The following is an 18,020-nucleotide window of genomic DNA, read 5'->3' as shown; positions in this document are numbered from 1 at the left end:
ATGGCTCCTCTGTGAGAAAAGTAGGTGTATGAGGGGATGCAGGGGAATTACTTGTTCAGCAGGGACACAAGGTTACCTTAAACCACTTACCCCCTCCCTTTGCACAGCTGCTCAGAGGAAAGGCTATGCATTGGCTTCTTAGGAGATGGATCCGTGCCCAGGGCCATTGGACTGAGTTGAACCCGCAGTAGGGGAGACTTCCTGTTGCTCTTTTTCATTTGTGCTAACTTGTTTGTGAATTCTGGTAAAAGGGTAAATGTCAGTTGTGAGTTTGAAATTAAACCCGATCCCAGGAGGGTTTTAAGTGTATGTGCCCCTGGACTGGATGTCCACACATCCATGCCTTACACAAACCCTGCTTTGGCTTTCATTTCTAATCTTCACTCTGCTCCACCAGTGATGCCCAGCTCAAGAACTCACTCATCTCCTTCTCCTGTTTAGCATCTCCGTGCCTGTTTCCACACCACCTCCAATGCACAGAGAATTCTCTCAAAATTTGCATTTTTTTATATCATTGTTCATTGAGGGTAATTCTGCTGGTTTATGTCTGTAATGGCCAAATTCACCCATCAGCTGTTGAACTAACAAAATCCAGGCCCTGTTATATTCTAGCAGCCACTGCATAAAGCCTCTGGGCTGTAAGTGTAAACCAGGATTCCTGCAATACTGGACATGGGTCTGATCTATATCCGTCGCCACCAGGTAATTGGTAGCAATGTTCTAGGAAATGTATTGGGGAACCTCAGGTTGCTATGTGAGGTATATTATTACTATTTATTATTTGTATTACAATAGTGCCAGGGGGCACCTGTCATGGGAAGGGTCCCATTAATGTTAATAATTTCTACAAACACAGAACAAAGAGGTGGACCCTTCCATGAAGAGCATACAACCACTGTATAAGATGAAAGACAACAAGTGGATGCAATACACAGATGGGGGAGCAAAAGGAAACAATGAGATGCTACTGGACAGTAGAATAAACAGTGAATCATAGAATATCAGGGTTGGAAGAGACCTCAGGAGGTCATCTAGTCCAACTCCCTGCTCAAAGCAGGACCAATCCCCAACTAAATCATCCCAGCCAGGGCTTTGTCAAGCCTGACCTTAAAAACTTCTAAGGAAGGAGATTCCACCACCTCCCTCGGTAACGCATTCCAGTGTTTCACCACCCTCCTAGTGAAAAAGTTTTTCCTAATATCCAACCTAAACCTCCCTCACTGCAACTTGACACCATTACTTCTTGTTCTGTCATCTACCACTGAGAAGAGTCTAGATCCATCCTCTTTGGAACCCCCTTTCAGGTAGTTGAAAGCAGCTATCAAATCCCCCCTCATTCTTCTCTTCCGCAGACTAAACAATCCCAGTTCCCTAAGCCTCTCCTCATAAGTCATGTGTTCCAATCCCCTAATCATTTTTATTGCCCTCCGCTGGATGTTTTCCAATTTTTTCACATCCTTCTTGTAGTGTGGGGCCCAAAATTGGACACATGACTCCAGATGAGGCCTCACCAATGTCGAATAGAGGGGAAAGATCACGTCCCTCGATCTGCTGGCAGTGCCCCTACTTATACATCCCAAAATGCCATTGGCCTTCTTGGCAACAAGGGCACACAAGTTGTCACAACATACCAGCTATGTAACCATTGCCAAGAGATGTAATGCCAGGAGATCCTTCTTCAGGCCATGCCATCTTTTCAAGTCTCCCCATGGCTGAGTATGAGCCAAATCCCGACTTGCTTACTGTTTTCTGCCTCCCTTTATGTCACCCCCAAGAATCCAACTGTCAGATAGGCTTGGAAGAATCATGATTACACCCTATGCTGAGTGATGATTTAAACATTACATGACCAGCTCAGGGCCAGCCCCTCAGTGTCTATGGAAGTCAACACTGGCTTGAGACTGGGCCTTATATATATGTGGTTTGGAATTTTGTCCTACCCTTTGACGACCCTCTGTGAAGAGTGTGGGAGATCTCATCTGTATTACTTTTTATGAGTGTGATGCATGCCTCTGTCCATTTGATCCTTCTTATGCTGTCTGCTACATAGGTGCAAAGAATTAACTTAACTCTGGGGTGTTTTTTATACATCTTCAGGAAGGCAGACATTAGTTGTAGATAGTTCAATCATAACAAACCATACAGGTGTCCAGTCCTGTTTTGTTTTGTCCCTGTTCCAAGGGGGCACAACCACCCCCAACTTAGGACAGAGCCAAGGCCCCAACAGTCAGGACAATGGAGACTACCTGCCAAAGACTTGGACTTGCTAATAACTCTTATCCACGGTAACACACACAGAGGGTTGGAGAATGGGAAAGGACTGGAAGAGACAAGGTGTTAGAAACTCTTATAATGACTCTTTCTAACAAGAAAAGACCAGACCAGAACCAGAGGAGAAGGCTGGGTAGGAGATGAGTTGCAGAAGAATCTTAAACTCCCTGATGGACACAATGCCCCCAAAGGGATCTTGAGAGTGGTGAGGAAACTTAAGGAGGGTCTTGTGAGCAGATGTTTTCTTTTTTCCATAGATCTGTCTGTCTCTTGTGTTTTGACTGAGCAGAGTGTGTGTGGTTCAGAAACGCCTCTGCAAAATCTGTGCTATTTAATTTAACTGTTATAAAGTCCCCAAGGGATTGAACTCTAACCCAGAGTGCCTATGCAGGTGGAGTTTCAGAGAGAGGGTGTGCTTATGCTACTGGGCGGACTTGAGGGTGGTCAGCACAGGTCTTGGGGCTTAAGACAACTAGACCACAGGGTCCCACATCCCAACAATGGGGTACCAGCATGGTAGTCTGTACCCTGGGAATGTGCTTGCAAGGCCAAACTTAGCATCCAGACACTGTCTCTGTTCAAATTCAGGAGGCTTAAAAGCATGTGGGATCCAAGGTTTGGGTCTAATACAGCAGCCTGGTGACTGTCCACCAGGGAGTTCATCCAGAGCTGCCTATTAAAGGCTCCTACTCTCCCCTCTTGTATCAGGGAGTGTGACTGTAGGGTTCTTCACTGCAGCCCTCCTTCTCTGTTGCCAGTTCCCTAGCTTGAGAGATGCCCCCACCTATTTCTGGCCAGGTGAACTTCACCCCCAATTAAGCCTCATTGTGTCCTAGCTCCCTGCTGGGTGCTGCCTATGATTAATTGTCCCTTTCTTGCTTATATTAACCCCTCTAGGGCTAATGTGAGGTGAATGCCCCATCAGAACCTGGAATCATTAAAAAAAGAGACTTTGCTAGACTGTATTGCTTTTTTCTGTTTTTTTTGGAGGTAATTATGCATAAATGGATGAAGGGAAAGTGGTAGATGAAATAATGTTTGAATTTTGATAAAGCATCAATAGTGTCTCTCAATATGTTACACTCAAAACAGATTCAAATCTGCTTGGATAACATCAATGTCACTTGAACTGAAAATTAACTAGATGGTATTAACAAATGGTATGGTATTGACTGAGGGGGTGGGATCTCTTAAGTACTTAAGAGATCTCTGTTGCTTCGAGTCTTAATTCCTTCTTTGGTAATTTAGAAGAGGAAGTAAATAGCATGTTATTGATATTTGCAGATGATGCTAAAATGGGAGGAGTTGCAAATATCAGTGAGGACAGAGAAATAATACGAGGGGCCCAAAGATTAGAAAGTTAGGAAATTACAAAATGGGGACTTGGCTTGGAAGCATGTGGTTAATACATCTGCAGAAAAATAATGCAAAACACAAATAATAAGTAGGAGGGAGACACCCAGCAATTAGCAATGGCTGAAAGAGACACATGGGTGATAGTGAACCACAAATCAGAAATAAGTTGCAATGTGATATGCCTCCAATAGAAAGGTCAATGCTATTTTGAACTACCAGTGCAGAGGCATCATGGCAGGGGGGGGGGATAGGTAATACTCCCTCTCTCCAGGGGTCTGGTTTGACTCCACCTGGAATAGTACGCCCGTGTCTGCAAAGGACATTACCAGAAACATATGGCAAATTGTGGGGAGTTCAAGGAAGAGCAGCACAGAGGTGAAGGAATTGATTGATTGAGGTTGGGTTAAGGGTTAAATATTTATAATTGGCCTTAGCAATGGCTAGTGGGGAATTACTTAGCATGTCTGCTCCTGACAGATGCTCATCACCTATCAGGATCAGGTCCTATACTAGTAAGAAGGGGAGGGGTGGGGGAGTATAAGTAACAGTAATATGATGCAATTAAGAAAGGGAAAAATTTAGTCTGAATGTCAGGAAAACCTTCCTTCCTGAGACTGAGATGTATGAAGCTGCGGAATAAAAGTCTGATGCTGTTTCCATTAAGGTCAGTCTGAGTTACTGAGCTGTCTGCTACAAACTTCTCTGGGAGCAGAATAATGAGCCCGTATATCCCGATGGAGGTGGTGGAAACCCCATTGCTTGGGACAAGGCAGAGAGGCGTGTGCTAGAGGGAACATAGCCAAGGAGATGGCCTGGATAAAGCTAAGAGGTATTTTCCATTCCTAACTCCTGTGATGCTATGATGCTCCCAAAGCTAAAGACTTCATCTAGCACAGCAGACAGTGCTGCAGTGGGTCTGTTCTTTTGTTACTGCTATAAATGAAGCATCATCTGGAGAAATAAATACAATTAGAAGAAAAGCTTCTCATGCACCACAGGCCACTCTACTGCCAAGAAGCTATTGAAAGCAATGCAGACTGTGATTTCCAGCAGGGAGGAGGGCAGCACAGACTCTGCTGGCTCATCCAGGGTAAAGCTCCCTTTTGGCTCCCAGGGATGAGCTCCTGCCCCTGGACTACTGTATAAGGGTCCAAGTTGGAGTCTCAGCTCTGATGATGGGCAGAGTGAGTCCAGTCACTAGTTGGGGCTCTGTTAATAGATAACAGCTGGGCCACTGGTTAGTAGCTGTGTGAGGTGCCAATCATTCTGGCAAGCCTGAAATATTAGCACACAGCACGTTTCATTTACAGAGCAATTCTATAAACACATTGTGACACAGAGGCTCCTTGCCAAAGGGTCCCCAGTTCTTTGCAAACCACTCTCATCTCAGACCTGACAAACTCACAACACCAAATGTGTCGTGCAGGTATCTACAGAAAGCTTGTAACTTGTCAAGATTCGTAATCACTGAGCAATGAATGCGTGGGTAATATTTAAGGAATAATGTATTTATACTGAAAGTCTTCTCGATGGACTTGGAGTGAAAGTTAGTGTCCAGCAGATATGTCTCAGTGATTGCCCATTCAGGCAGGAGAGAGTCGTTACCCTGCTCTGGTTAGCCGGTGATGCAATGCAAGGTTCAATTGTCCAGCCTTCCTCCATCTCAAGACTATCAATGGAAAAATATCAGAGACCACTGCAAGCAATCAAAGCCACTTGGAGGTTAAATAAAGGGAACATTACAACAGACAGAGAGCCACCCTGCCTATGAACAAAGACAAAAGATGGTTTCAGTATAACAGAGGGTGAGGAAAGGTACTCTGTCTCCTTTCACTGAGGTGATGTCTTGGGAAGCAGGGATGTTCTCGTGAAAGATTGGATCCTGGCTGTGGGGAAGGCAGTCAGCTCTGCAACAAGTTGAACTTTGGGTTGGGGGAGGGAACTTAATTAAATAGGAAAGGTTACCATTAGTAAGTGTAGTTCGCGTTTTATGGTTTTGTTATTGCAACCATTTGTTTCCATCACTCCCTCTTATTTCTAGCAGAATCTCTTCCCTTTCTTAAATAAACCTTTTTCTGTTGTATTGTGTGTTATAAAGGAGCAGTGATTTAAGGTAAAATCAATAAAGTGGGGTGCACTGCTCCTTTGGGAGCAGAGGATCTGGGATTTCTGTGAGTAGGCAGCGTCAACAACTGGATATCACAGGCGAATGCTTCAAAAGGACTCAGGGATGGGGGTGCACCTATTGTAACATGCAAGGTGAAGACAGGGCTGGCATAGCCCAGAGGAGAGTGCTTGAGTGGCTCAAATGCCGGTAGTTTTCGGGAGCTCACACCCAGGTAAGCACAGGCAAGACTCCCGCATGCTGGAGACAGGGGGTAACGAGGTGACTCACAGTCCTGGATGCCCCAAGAATTGCCACACACATTGCCTGATTTTTCAAAAGGGCCAAGCAATAACCCTTACAACTCTGTGGCAAGATAAATATTATTTCCCATTGTACAGATGTGTATGGCGGCGAGATTACAGGAGCTGCCCGGAGCTATAGAAGAACCTGGAGACAAAGCCAGGATTGGGGGGAGGGCTCCTGATTCCCATTCCTGTGCAGTGAGATGGAGAATTGGTGGGTTGGAGAGATGCGGGGGGGAGAGGGAGTTACAGAGGAGCAACAAAGGAGAAGGCTCTTGCATCAACAGCGAGGGAGAGAGAGGAGGCCAGTGGTAGATGTGCACTCCCCAACCCCAGTCTCTAAACACCTCCATAAACCTGTCTCTGTGTCCCAGGGCTTTTAATAATGCTTGCCGTAATCAATCAGCGGAGGTAATGGCCTGGAGAGCAGGAATCATTGTATCTGAGCTGAGCGTGCAATCCTATCACAAAGGAGTTTACGGGGGGTAATGTTTTTACAGTTACAGTCTGTGGTGAACTGTTCTGCATTTCAAGCACTTCTACCTTGCTATTAAATAACTAATAATTAACCAGGAGAGGCCATTCAAAAAGTCTGGTGTGGTGATGTCTCGTAATAACTTTTTTTTTTTATCATACAAATCTATGCTAGGACTATGTGCTGGAAGACAGTAAAACACATATAAGGGGAGGGAAAGAGAATTTGTGATCGCCAAACTTTTTTGATTTATAAATGAATCTGTTTTGATATTTGCAATTAAGTTGGCAAAGTCTACTGCTTTGTTCTGGAGGTTGCTTAGAAGCATGGTACCGCTGGATTTATATCTAGGCAAGCAGCCACCTCCATCAGCGGAAACCTACTGTAGCATTCTACATTCTTCCTAAAAGATTTATCTGAAACAAGATCCATGGCTGGAGTGTTTAAAAATGAAAAACAGCCCCCCCGCCCCCTCCCCCCCCCGCCCCGCAAGTGTTTGTACAGTGTGGTTTTAATTGTAATTGTGTTTCTTCGGGTTGCAGTGGGGCGAGGGGGTGAGGAGGGATGTTGTATCTATAGAAAATGCTTTGAGCTCCCTGGCTATTTCAGGAAGACTCCAAGTCTCCTCCTCCTTATGTAAATAAACATGACAGATCCCACTGCTTGTACTGAGGCAGGGTGGATCTGAAAGTGGGTGGAGGCTGCTTGAAAGGGTGAGCAGCATTCTGTGGTGTACGGATGTTATGTGTGCACTTATTGGGAGTCGCTAAGCCGGTGTGTGTGTGTGCCTGTGGTTTTGCATGCTGATAATGTCTGAATGTGCGGACTTCTACATCACTGCTCAGTGAGAAAGGGACTGCAAGGTAGCCAGCCACCTTGCGCAGTACCATGGGGGGACAGATAACAAGAAACACTCTATACGGTAAGGTGCTAACCACCACTGGTGTTTATACAGCAAATTATGTATGTAAATTCTTAGCCCTCTGCTTGACTCTTCTGCAGCACAGAGAATATGGCTCTGAAAGGTAAGCTAGGTGCAACACTGGGGACTGCTGTCTCTGCTAATTTTTTTCCTAGTTCTCTTCAAAATCATGTGTGAGAGCTGATCATATTTAAAGCAGAAGCCTTGGGCAGGGTGTGTGTTTATCTTATCTAATTCCATATGTCGTCTTGGTTTATTGCTTTGAATGAGAGACAAATATTTGTCTATTTAATGTTGACTACTGTGCTGACAGACAACATGGACAAAAAGAAAGTATGTATATGTACCCTGACAACCTCGACCAGGAAAAATGGCAAATAAGCATCAGTGTAGGTTTTAATTTAACAGAAGGTATCAGGGTTTCAAAATCAAAATGTTCATCTTTATTATTGGGGTTTTCTTTTAATCACAGATTGTGTGTTTCTGCTCTGTTTTATTTTTAAATTTTAATTTGATGTGGTTTAAAACAGAGATGCTGGCTTGAACTGACTGAGCTTAGATAACTAAGCTAAATCCATTAAGTACAGTATGCTGTATATGTTTGCAGGATAATGTAACACTGCGAGTCGGGGGTGGGGAATTAGAGAATTTTGTATAGGACAGTGCTGAAGCAAACTTTAGGACTGTTAATATGATATAGTGTGTGTGTGTGTGTATATCACACACCAGAATATGCTTGTGAGAAATACTATACTCAAATAATATTGAGCTTGCTCATTGCTTTGAAATGTTTTCTTTAACTTCTGGACATTGGACTGAGTCTGGAGTCTACCTGAATGAATATTTGGATATGCATGATATTACAATAATAAATATGAATGTAAAATGTTCCCTAAAGACATATTTACAAACACACATAAATTCTTTTCATACATACACAAAATGTAAATATTTCTTAGTTTGAGTTGAGATGTATTATGAATACATTAGTTATAGGTATTTGTCTGCTCCAGTCCCAATTTTTCTTATTTTCTCACGATTGTTAAACAACAATATAATTAACAAGTAAATATATTCAGCGAATGTGTATTGATTCCTTTCTCTCATGTATAGCAAGAATGTCTCTATAGATATTACCATTTGTTCATGAATTACCTTCTGCATTTTAACCTTTGGTCAGACCATTTTGTGTCTTTCTTTGCTATCCCTACAATCCACATGCTATTTGCAAAATAACACTACTGTTATGTCATCAGAAATAAAAAGAAGGAAGTCTCTGGATAGCTGCTTTGTCATCAGTGCTGGATTTTTTTTTTCACTTCATCTTTTTCTTTAACCTTTTCTAAGTGAACTGGAAAAACTTGGATAGAAACATTATTTGCATGATTGTATCTAGGTGTTGGGTTCCCCTGCTGACTTGCCACGACCATTGCGGTGATCACACAACTTCTGCCTTTCAGTGATACTGCACCAGTGAACCCAGTTCTTGAAGTTTTACTCTTGTAGGGGGATGAAAACAAAATTAGGAGATGTAGGTAATTAACTTTCTCAATTTTGTCTCTTTAAATAAAGCATAAAAGCTGCAAACTGTATGATTAAAGAGACGCACAACTGATAGCTGGGACCAGAAATGATTTGAAAAGTGATGTCGATAAAGGATTATTTTTTTAAAGCATATGTAGTAAAACACTTTTAAATTGGAAATTTGAGGACAACTGCTGTTGTGGTTTGTCTGCCTGTGGCTACCATACCTCAAGTTCCGTATTTCTATTGACTGCAGTTTTTTTATTTCAAAAGTACCTGAAAATGTTTACTTTATTAAAATGATAATTAAGAACAAATAAGGTAATGCTAATGGAAGGAGCTGGATTGATAGCCTGGGGGACTGGAGTCTTTTGTTTATAAAGAGAACAGGTACAGCAGAGGCAGAAGCATTGCAACCTCCCACCCAACTGACACTTGCCGGTATCCCTTTTGACCCTAAACTGGAGGGCTCAGGTGAAATTTTCAAAAGCACCGAAGTGACCTAGGAGACTTGGAGTCACGAGGCGCTATTGCAGCATGTGTAGGCATACCTAAGGTAGCTTCGATCAAGAAAGTGTTCTAAAAATGGCAATGTAGCCACAGCAGCACGGGCTACCCTCATGGGTACAGTCCTGCCCGGGAACCTTGGTACGTACTCGGGCGGTTAGCCCATGCCACTGTCTGTGCCACCATGGCTACAACGCTGTTATTAGCAAGGTCACACGGAAATGCCTGCATGTGTTCCAATTGGGTATCCTGATTACAGAGTAGGCATAGCGTAAGGGCGTGACTACACTGGCGGGTGTAATTTCCAGCTGAAACACACATACTCGTTCTAGCTCTGTTGGAGCTAGCGTGCTAAAAATAGAAGTGTAGCTGTGGTAGTGGGAGGGGCAAGCTGCCCCGGGTACTTGAATGGAATTGTACTCAGGACTGTGAGCTGCTCTTGTCAATGGTGCTGCCTTCTATTTTCAGGCACTAGCTTGACCAGAGCTCAGTCAGCGCTAGTGTGGATACGTCTTCTCGAGCTGGAAATCACAGCTTCCTGCTCCAGTTCAGATGCACCCTAAGTCTCATGGAAGCCAGCTGCAGTGGATTGAGTTGACTAGAATCCATTAAATCCTTGGTGCCTCTGCTGAAACTGCCTGCAAGGACAGCTAGTGTCGGTGGGGCTCGTTTGGTGTGATGTGAACACGTGTCCACTAGAAAGCGGGCTGAAACCACAAACTTCTGTCCCAGAGGCCATTTAACAGGCGCCAGGTAGCAATGAGTAATTCATCTGGGTTGTTACTGACCCTGGCTGGATTTGAAAGAGTGACTTAGAGAGGAAAGTCTTCATATACCATTCATGATTTAGATAGCCTGTTTAGTGGTAAAAACAGGATGATAGTGGGTTATTTGCTATGGAAGGTTTTGACTGCACTGATGCTGCATGGGGGGGCTTACAATGGAAAGGAAAACCTGTATGCACTCCATCACTGTAACTAGCATAGCATCATAGCATCCTCCATTCAATAATCTCAAGGCCCTTTACAAACAATGAATTAAGCCTGACAATATCCCTGAGTGGACGAATATTGTCATTACCCCATTTTGCAGACGAAGACACTGAGGAGTGGAGAGCTAAAGTGAGTTGCCCAAGGGCAGTCAGTTTGTGGCAGAGGTAGGAGTAGAACCCAGCAGCCTTACCTTCCAGCTCCGATCTGCAATCACAAGACCACCTCTCCTCCCCGCTAATAGTATTTGTAAATATTATGTCTGCTTAAATTATTTTAAAAGCTATAGGTAAGCTTATGTCTGAAGTCCTTTGTGGTGGGGGGAGTGGTGATTTTATTTGAAATGACCACTGTATGCAGTTCTCGTGCACTTCTGTTACCACTGACTTCAGCAAGAGTGTGGAAGGACAGTAGTGCGTGCAGATTGCCCTAGTAGTGGGGTTGATGGGCTCTCAGTGGAGTCCTGTGTCATCTCTCAGTGGAGTCCGGTCCCACCACAGGGGCTTGGAGGTAAGGCACTTTAAACACGAGAGGATGGAGTTGAATTGGGTTGAGCTTCCTGTAACAGACCCCTGAATGAAAACCTTCCCAACATGCAAATAATGTAATAAATTTATTGCATGAATGACGAACCCCTTGATTTTTAGAAGAAAATGTCTAATAACGGCGTATGTACATCAAAGGCAAGGTTTATCACTGTCCTGCCCCATGTAGATGAATGTCATGCAGTGTCCGAGCATCACTGTGTAGTCTCTGTCCACATGCCACTGTGCATTATATGTATTATAATTTATCCTATTCTGTTTCTCTCTCCCTCCCCCAAATCCATATCAATACTTAGTGCAATTTTGGATCCTATATATAATCAAAGAGAGTAAAAGTTACAAACAGTAAGTTCAAGGGGAGCATAGCTGAGGCCATAAACTTTTGAAAAAGGTGATATCCATAAATGTTTTTCTTTAAAAAGGTCTTTTTAAAAAGAAACTGTTAGCCCCAAGGGAGATTTGCCTTGTTTATCAGAGGCTGCAATGTCTCTATTTTGATGAAGTGAGCATTTGTGTGCATAAAATATATACATACAAAATTGCACTAAATATTTATATCAAACAGTACTTGCCATTTAATCCTAAATGAAACATAGCTACAATATACACATATATAGTAGTAAGCATATCCCTGCAATACATTGGGGATTGGGCTCTCTATTGCCTGCTGTATTCCTTTTTAAGGCTCTTCTGGAAAGAAGTAAAAATGGTTTTCATATTATTGATCATTCACAACGCTACTGTAGCTCGTTTGTTGCAGACCTAATTCAATATCCCCAAATCCTTGGGGTTTTACGTGAGATTGGGGATTGCAGGATTGGGGCCCATTAGTTTTGATTTTGCTCTGTCTTTCTTTCTTAGTATAAAGATGACTAAAAAGGCTTCCTTAGCAAGGGAAGCTACTGCACTTTACTGTGCTGAGAGAGACAGTCACTTTTTGTTTACGTGTAGAGATTTCAGACTAAGATGTAGAGATCTCTTCAGGGGGCTTTCTGCTACCCAGGATATACACAGTGGATTAATTCAGATGCATGGGGTTGTGTGGGTGTGTTTGTGCATGTGTGCACACACACATTTTGCTTAGCTAACCTCAGCCAATATAAATGATGATCAGCAATAATGCTCTCAATCCAGGGGTTTAATTTTCTTTTTAATCACCCACATGTCGCAAGCATTTCACATAATCATGTTACAGAATAATTCTTACCAGCAGCAAAGAAAAAGAAGTATAAAGTGTGCCATTTCCCAAGGGCACGTCTTCACTGCCGCGGCAGCCCTTTAACGTTGTTATGTAGTCGCGGCACCAGCCAGCACTTTTAAAAAACCACCTCCACGAGGGGAGTAGCTCCCAGCGCTGGGAACACGGCTCCCAGCGTCGGTGCACTGTCTTCACTGGCACTTTACAGTGCTGAATCTCGCAGCACTCGGGGGGGGGGGGTGTTTTTTCACACCCAGGAGTGAGAAAGCTGCAGTGCTGCAAAGCGCCAGTGTAGACAAGCCCCAAGATGTAATTAGCATCATCGTAATTGGGGTGGTGATGGTGGTGGGGAATGGCTACTGAGAACAGAGAACCACATGATTTGATTGTTGGCTTGGAAAGCAGCAAAGTTCAAAAGATACATTGGTCTGTATTGTTTAGATTGTAAATTCCTTTCAGGAGAAAGAGCTGTGTACCTCACCAATGTAAATGGTGTCTATTTGTGTGGATGTGAGTGTGCATGAACCAAATTTGCCTCTCCCATGGACGTGGTAAAGCCCTAAGTGCAGTGGAACCATAGTGGTAGGAAGGTCAAGCAGGATGCACAGAGGTTGCATAGGGATCCCCTCGGCACCAGTGCTCCATGGTCCCTACATGTCAGGGTGGAGAGAGCTTTGCAGCGTGGTGAATGGATACCTGGCAAAGTGGACCTGCTTAGCAAAGCCTCTGGGTCTGTTTCTCTTCTGCCCTGTTCCTTTGTGTAATCATTTATACCTGTGCAAAATGGGTGCAAAACGCTGGCATTCTGATGTGGTCGCATTTCATATCCACTTAAAACAAGTGTAAATGGCTATACAAGGGGCAAGGCAGTGGATATTTGGCTGTTCCATGCGGGGGATGGGGAGTGCAGGACAACAGCCACCGCTTGATGTCTTGATGTTGTGTCTTTCGGCAACTAACGATGGAACGTTTAGAGTTATTTCCCTAACTCTAAAATGGATCCCCTATGCAACCTTACTTACCCTAGCTTTGCAGATTGGCCCTTTACTTTTAGCACTCTCATAACTACTGATCACATAGTAGATGTTGTATCTATACGTAGTAACTAATTCTGCTCTCATGCTGGTGTGAATTAGGATTAACTCCAGGGAGGTCAGTGGGGTTACATGAGTGTGAGAGCAGAAATAAGGCCCATCAGCTTTCTTTCCCCACGCTGTATACTCACTGTATATAACATGAATGCTTGACAACCTTTTCTAACACAGGTTGGTTGAATTTTCCCCTGGTAATTATTATCAGCAGTTTATCCCAAGTCCACAGTTGATCAGACACAGTGTATCCACCTTCAGGTATAATACTTTCCTACTACTTAAAACTAATTTAGCTTGCAGACACCCTAAAAGAAAAAGGGAACAACCGCAGTGTAAAATGCTGTCTCATTAGAAGGAAGCATGAAGCCTTGACAGCACTGGAGCCTGTCAGCGAGGTCTCTGCAGATACAAGTAATGTTAGTTAATTTTTTTTATGGACTCTAAATCCTCACCAAGCTTATGGGACAACTGATCTGGCTTCCAGACTTGGAGTGATTGACAGCAAGATCAGCCTTGCTAAGGTGGATCGTTTATTTTCCACATTTTATCGGCCTTGCTCCCTGAGAAACAATGCAAGGTGAGGGAGAGGAGGCTGTTGCCAAATTCTCCCTGCATTCAGTAAGACCAGTGCATAACTCTAAAAGTTGTATCTTTTTTTAAAATTAATCCAAATCAGGGCTGGACTAACTGATGCAGAAGACCCTGGGCAGAGTGCCATGTTAACATTTATTAAAAATGGAGCTACCAAAAATTACTTCAGTTCATGCCAGAAACCTTTGACTTGTCATAGTCAGGTGTCCCGGGGTGGTGTTGGTAGAGTTGCAGTGACTGCTGGGAAATCCCATGGCATAAAGTGCTCAGTGCCTCTACCTAAAGGCGTCTCATGGACATTCAAATTTACTTTTGAAAGTTACATCCATTTTGGGGAGCAAGTTATTTCTGTGACATTGATAGGCACTGTAGAGGACGTCTCTTCATACCTAAATGGCAGGAGAAGAACATGCCATATTCCAGTTCTGTTCTTTACTTTCCGATGGGCATTCTTCTTCTTCTTGAGGTTTTCGGTGCCCACCTGGTTATCATCAGCCTACAAGGTATCTGAAGAGTTCCTCTTGTGGTGAAACCTAAAGACCCTTCCTCCAGGGTTGTCCAGCCTATCTTCTCATAGCAACTTTGTTGCTAGCATCTTCTATATGTGGTTAGAGATTGGTGGTACTATCTCTGATAAAAGAATCTTTCTCCTTCATTATTTTCTCTCTTGCTGTCCTAACATAATACCGTTTAGTCTCTGCTGAAGACATGGAGCGGAAGGACCCCCCTGCTGCTGAATTGCCGCCGAAGACTCGGAGTGGAAGAAGCGGCGGCGGCAGGTCCTTAACTCCGGGTGTGTTTGGCGGCACTGAAAGACCCCTCACTGCGCAAGTGCCACCGAAAACTCTCGTGGGGGCCCCTGTGGGGCCCGGGGCCTGGGGAAAATTGCCCCTCTTCCCCCTCCCGTGTGGCCCTGGAGGATGTGATATAGGTATATAAAATAGCGAATGGTCTAGACATATAAAATAGTGAATGGTACACTCTCTAGACCAGTGGTTCTCAAAGCCAGTTTGCCACTTGTTCAGGGAAAGCCTCTGGTGGGCCGGACCAGTTTGTTTACTTGCTGTGTCCGCAGGATCGGCCAATCGCGGCTCCACCTGGCTGCGGTTGGCCGCTCCAGGCCAATGGGGGCTGCAAGAAGGGTGGCCAGCACATCCTTTGGCCCGCGCCGCTTCCCGCAGCCCCCATTGGCCTGTAGCGGTGAACCGCAGCCAGTGGGAGCCACGATCGGCCGAACCTGCGGACACGGCAGGTAAACAAACTGGTCCGGCCCGCCAGGGGCTTTCCCTGAACAAGCGGTGGACCGGCTTTGAGAACCACTGCTCTAGACCATTCGTTATTTTATATACCTATATCACATGCTCGCTTCATCTCTTCAGGTAGTCCTATCCTTCTCCATATGGAGGAGAGATGAAAGTCTTTTCATGCCTCTAACATTTCGCACCTGTCGCTTAGCATACAAGGAGTTCAGAGTGACAGATGATATATTTAACCATCATTCATTTAATGATTAAACTGTTTTTGCACTGTCAGGAGAGCTTCTAGATTCTCTGACATTCTAGGCAGTCATCCACATTCTTAATCAAAACATAGTATTCCCTGAGACAAACGAATCACCTTGTTGAGAATGTGTTGCACAAAGTCAAATTTACTAAACAAATTTTATTTGCAGTGCTAATCTCTCGCAGGAACTGAGGGAAAAAGATCTCTGCTGGTGTGCTGCCTAATTTAGGGTGTATGGTTTCCTTTTAATAGTGTGTTGTGTGAAAGGATGTCCAAATACGCTGAGGGGCAGAATTGGGAGCAATCTATTAGTCTAAAAATAGTTAATTAACTAGATTAGGCAAAAAAAGAAAGGTGTGTTTCCTGAAAGGTAAAGGCGAAGTAGAGAATTGACTTCGGCTTGCTGGCCCGGAGAACCATCTTGGATTATTGGTTGCACGGCAACATGTCGTGGCACAGAGAAAGACCTTTTGTCTCTTAAAGCAGTGCTTCTCAAGCTATCTGATGTGGGGGACTGGCAATTTTTTTTTTCCAATATGCGCGCAGACCGGCAGCCAATGGCTCGCGGACCGGCAGCAGTCGGTGGACCACCACTTTGAGTAGCACAGTCTTAAAGCATTCCTCACCTATGTAGTGTAAATGCACAGGGTGCCTGCCGGACACAAGCCTCATGATCCAAATGCCTGTGATCAAAGCAGATGCCAGCAGAGGCTAGAATCCTGTGTCAAGGTGCTTCATGTTAAGGCTGATCTGCTTTAGTGCTGTTGTCTATTTGTCATTCATCTCCTATCCTCCGACAATCAACATTGGTTTCCTTTTTAAAGCACATATATCTGCATGAAGCTGATCCAGGATGAGCCGGAGCTTTCTGGTGCCAGAATCTTCTCCTCCACAGCTCTTCCTATCTCGGGCAGGCTTACTTTGTGTTTCTGCCTCACTGACTCTTCCTCCCTTGACCCTGTACCTCTTAAAGGGACACTATCCTCTATCAATTATAGGAATCTTAGAGATGGAGGAGCGGGAATTCTCGATTTTATTTTTTTTAGTTTACCTTGTGCATTTGACAACCCAGTGAAATGGACAGGGTCAGAGAGAAGCACAGAAAATGATGAGAGGCATAGAAAACTTCTCCCAAGGATTGGGAATGTCTAATTAAGAGGGAAAACGTGAGAGAAGGATAGAAAATAATGACTGGCATAGAGGAAGTAAATCAGGTGCTCTTATCTGCCTTTTTTCATAATCCAAGAACAAGGGTTGTTCTGCCAGGCTGGGCCAGCAGGGCTCTTATGGCATTCTGGCCACAAGTTAAAACTGCTTCCCCAGGCAGAAGCTCCAGGGCAGGGCACTGCAAACACAGTCCTCCCTCTTCTGAAGCCAAGTCACCCACCATTTCCCCCCACCCTTCCACCAGTGGGGGGAAATTGACACCGGTGGTTTGGAAAACATTTTTAGGCCACGTTACACCAGTGTAACTACGTCCCATTTTACTCAAGGTGTCGTTGGTACTAGAGTATTGTTGTTACGTGAGGATCGGTGGAGCATGGAGGCTGAGTTTCGGTAGATGGGATGTAACCCAAGCCTGGAAATTCTATTCTGTAGGGCACTATGCTAAGGGTTATCACTTGTTGTGCTTTGGCAGGATGTCCCTTTTCTGAACTTGCTGATCAGCCCCACCAGTACCCAAGAATTTGCTCTGGGTAAGTCTGTTGGGGTGGAGGGTGAAGGGGTGGGCGGCTTTTATTGTGAACAGGTCCACAGCCTGTGGATCCAGTGATTTGGTGCTTCTGTCATGGCTGTGCTCTGGGACACTCCAATACCAGAGTGATGGGTACTGTTCAGATGAATCGGTGGATGGACTCATGTGTAGCCACCTGTTTCTGAAGTGGCACGGTAGGGAGTGGAATATCTGCCCTTCTGACGCACTTCAGTCTGATATTATTGTGACTCAAAGGGTACAGAACCCTAACCAGACGTATTGACCCAGCAGAGCCAACAGTGCAGGAGTAGCATAAGCATATCTGCAAAGATAGTTCCTAAAAATGCTGTTTCTTGTTTCACTGCGGACGGAGTCCTTGGTCTGTCTGCCACAACTGCTGACCACACTCAAGTATCCACTCAAAATAGATGCCTCTTGGCATTAGTTTTGGTAACATGAGTTGGTTTCGGATTATTTGGTGCTAGTCTGCACTCTCAGGGAAATGACTGAGGATGTCATTTCTTTCCTTTCCTCCTTAGCTCTTCGGAATTCATCAGAAGCAGCATGGTCTGCGGACTATGCGCTGCCCTGGGAGTCAGGCAACCTGGCATTCACTCACGTGATCATGAGCAAATTGCTTAACTTCTCTGTGCCTTGGGTTCCCCATGTCTAAAATGGGGATAATGATCCTTACTCTCCTTTGTAAAGCACCTTCATATTTCAGATGAGAGGCACCATATAGGTGAGAAGTATTCTCACTCAGTACTGTGGTCAGTGAGGGCCGAACCCATCACTAGGTATTAGACCCAGGATACTAGTACCCATGCTCAGGTTGTCATGGGTTTTAGTATTCTGGCATTTATGGATTGTTTTAAGATTTTATCACATCTGGAAGAACCGAAGGGGAGAGAAGCATAGAGTAGGGAAGAGATACATGCAGGGC

At 44.4% G+C, this 18,020-nt stretch overlaps 1 protein-coding gene across 3 annotated transcripts in view; it reads left to right on the top strand.

Moving 5' to 3' along the window:
• The window catches only part of NEURL1 (neuralized E3 ubiquitin protein ligase 1), a 281,015-nt gene that overhangs the window by 135,579 nt on the left and 127,416 nt on the right, over positions 1–18,020 (top strand). Inside the window, exon 1 of one of the 3 annotated variants that reach the window (XM_073354468.1) lies at positions 7,187–7,433. The exons of the other annotated variants lie outside the window; for them this stretch is intronic. Within the exon in view, the coding sequence (XP_073210569.1) occupies positions 7,400–7,433 (34 nt within the window). The 5' untranslated portion in view covers positions 7,187–7,399. Of the gene's footprint in view, positions 1–7,186; positions 7,434–18,020 lie in introns of those variants that run through there. 3 annotated transcript variants of the gene reach the window in all.

Source organism: Lepidochelys kempii, chromosome 7 (genome assembly GCF_965140265.1).
Source record: "Lepidochelys kempii isolate rLepKem1 chromosome 7, rLepKem1.hap2, whole genome shotgun sequence".
Taxonomy (NCBI): Eukaryota; Metazoa; Chordata; order Testudines; family Cheloniidae; genus Lepidochelys; species Lepidochelys kempii.
Note: the sequence above shows the minus strand (reverse complement) of the source record. Positions and strands in the feature narration are given on the sequence as shown.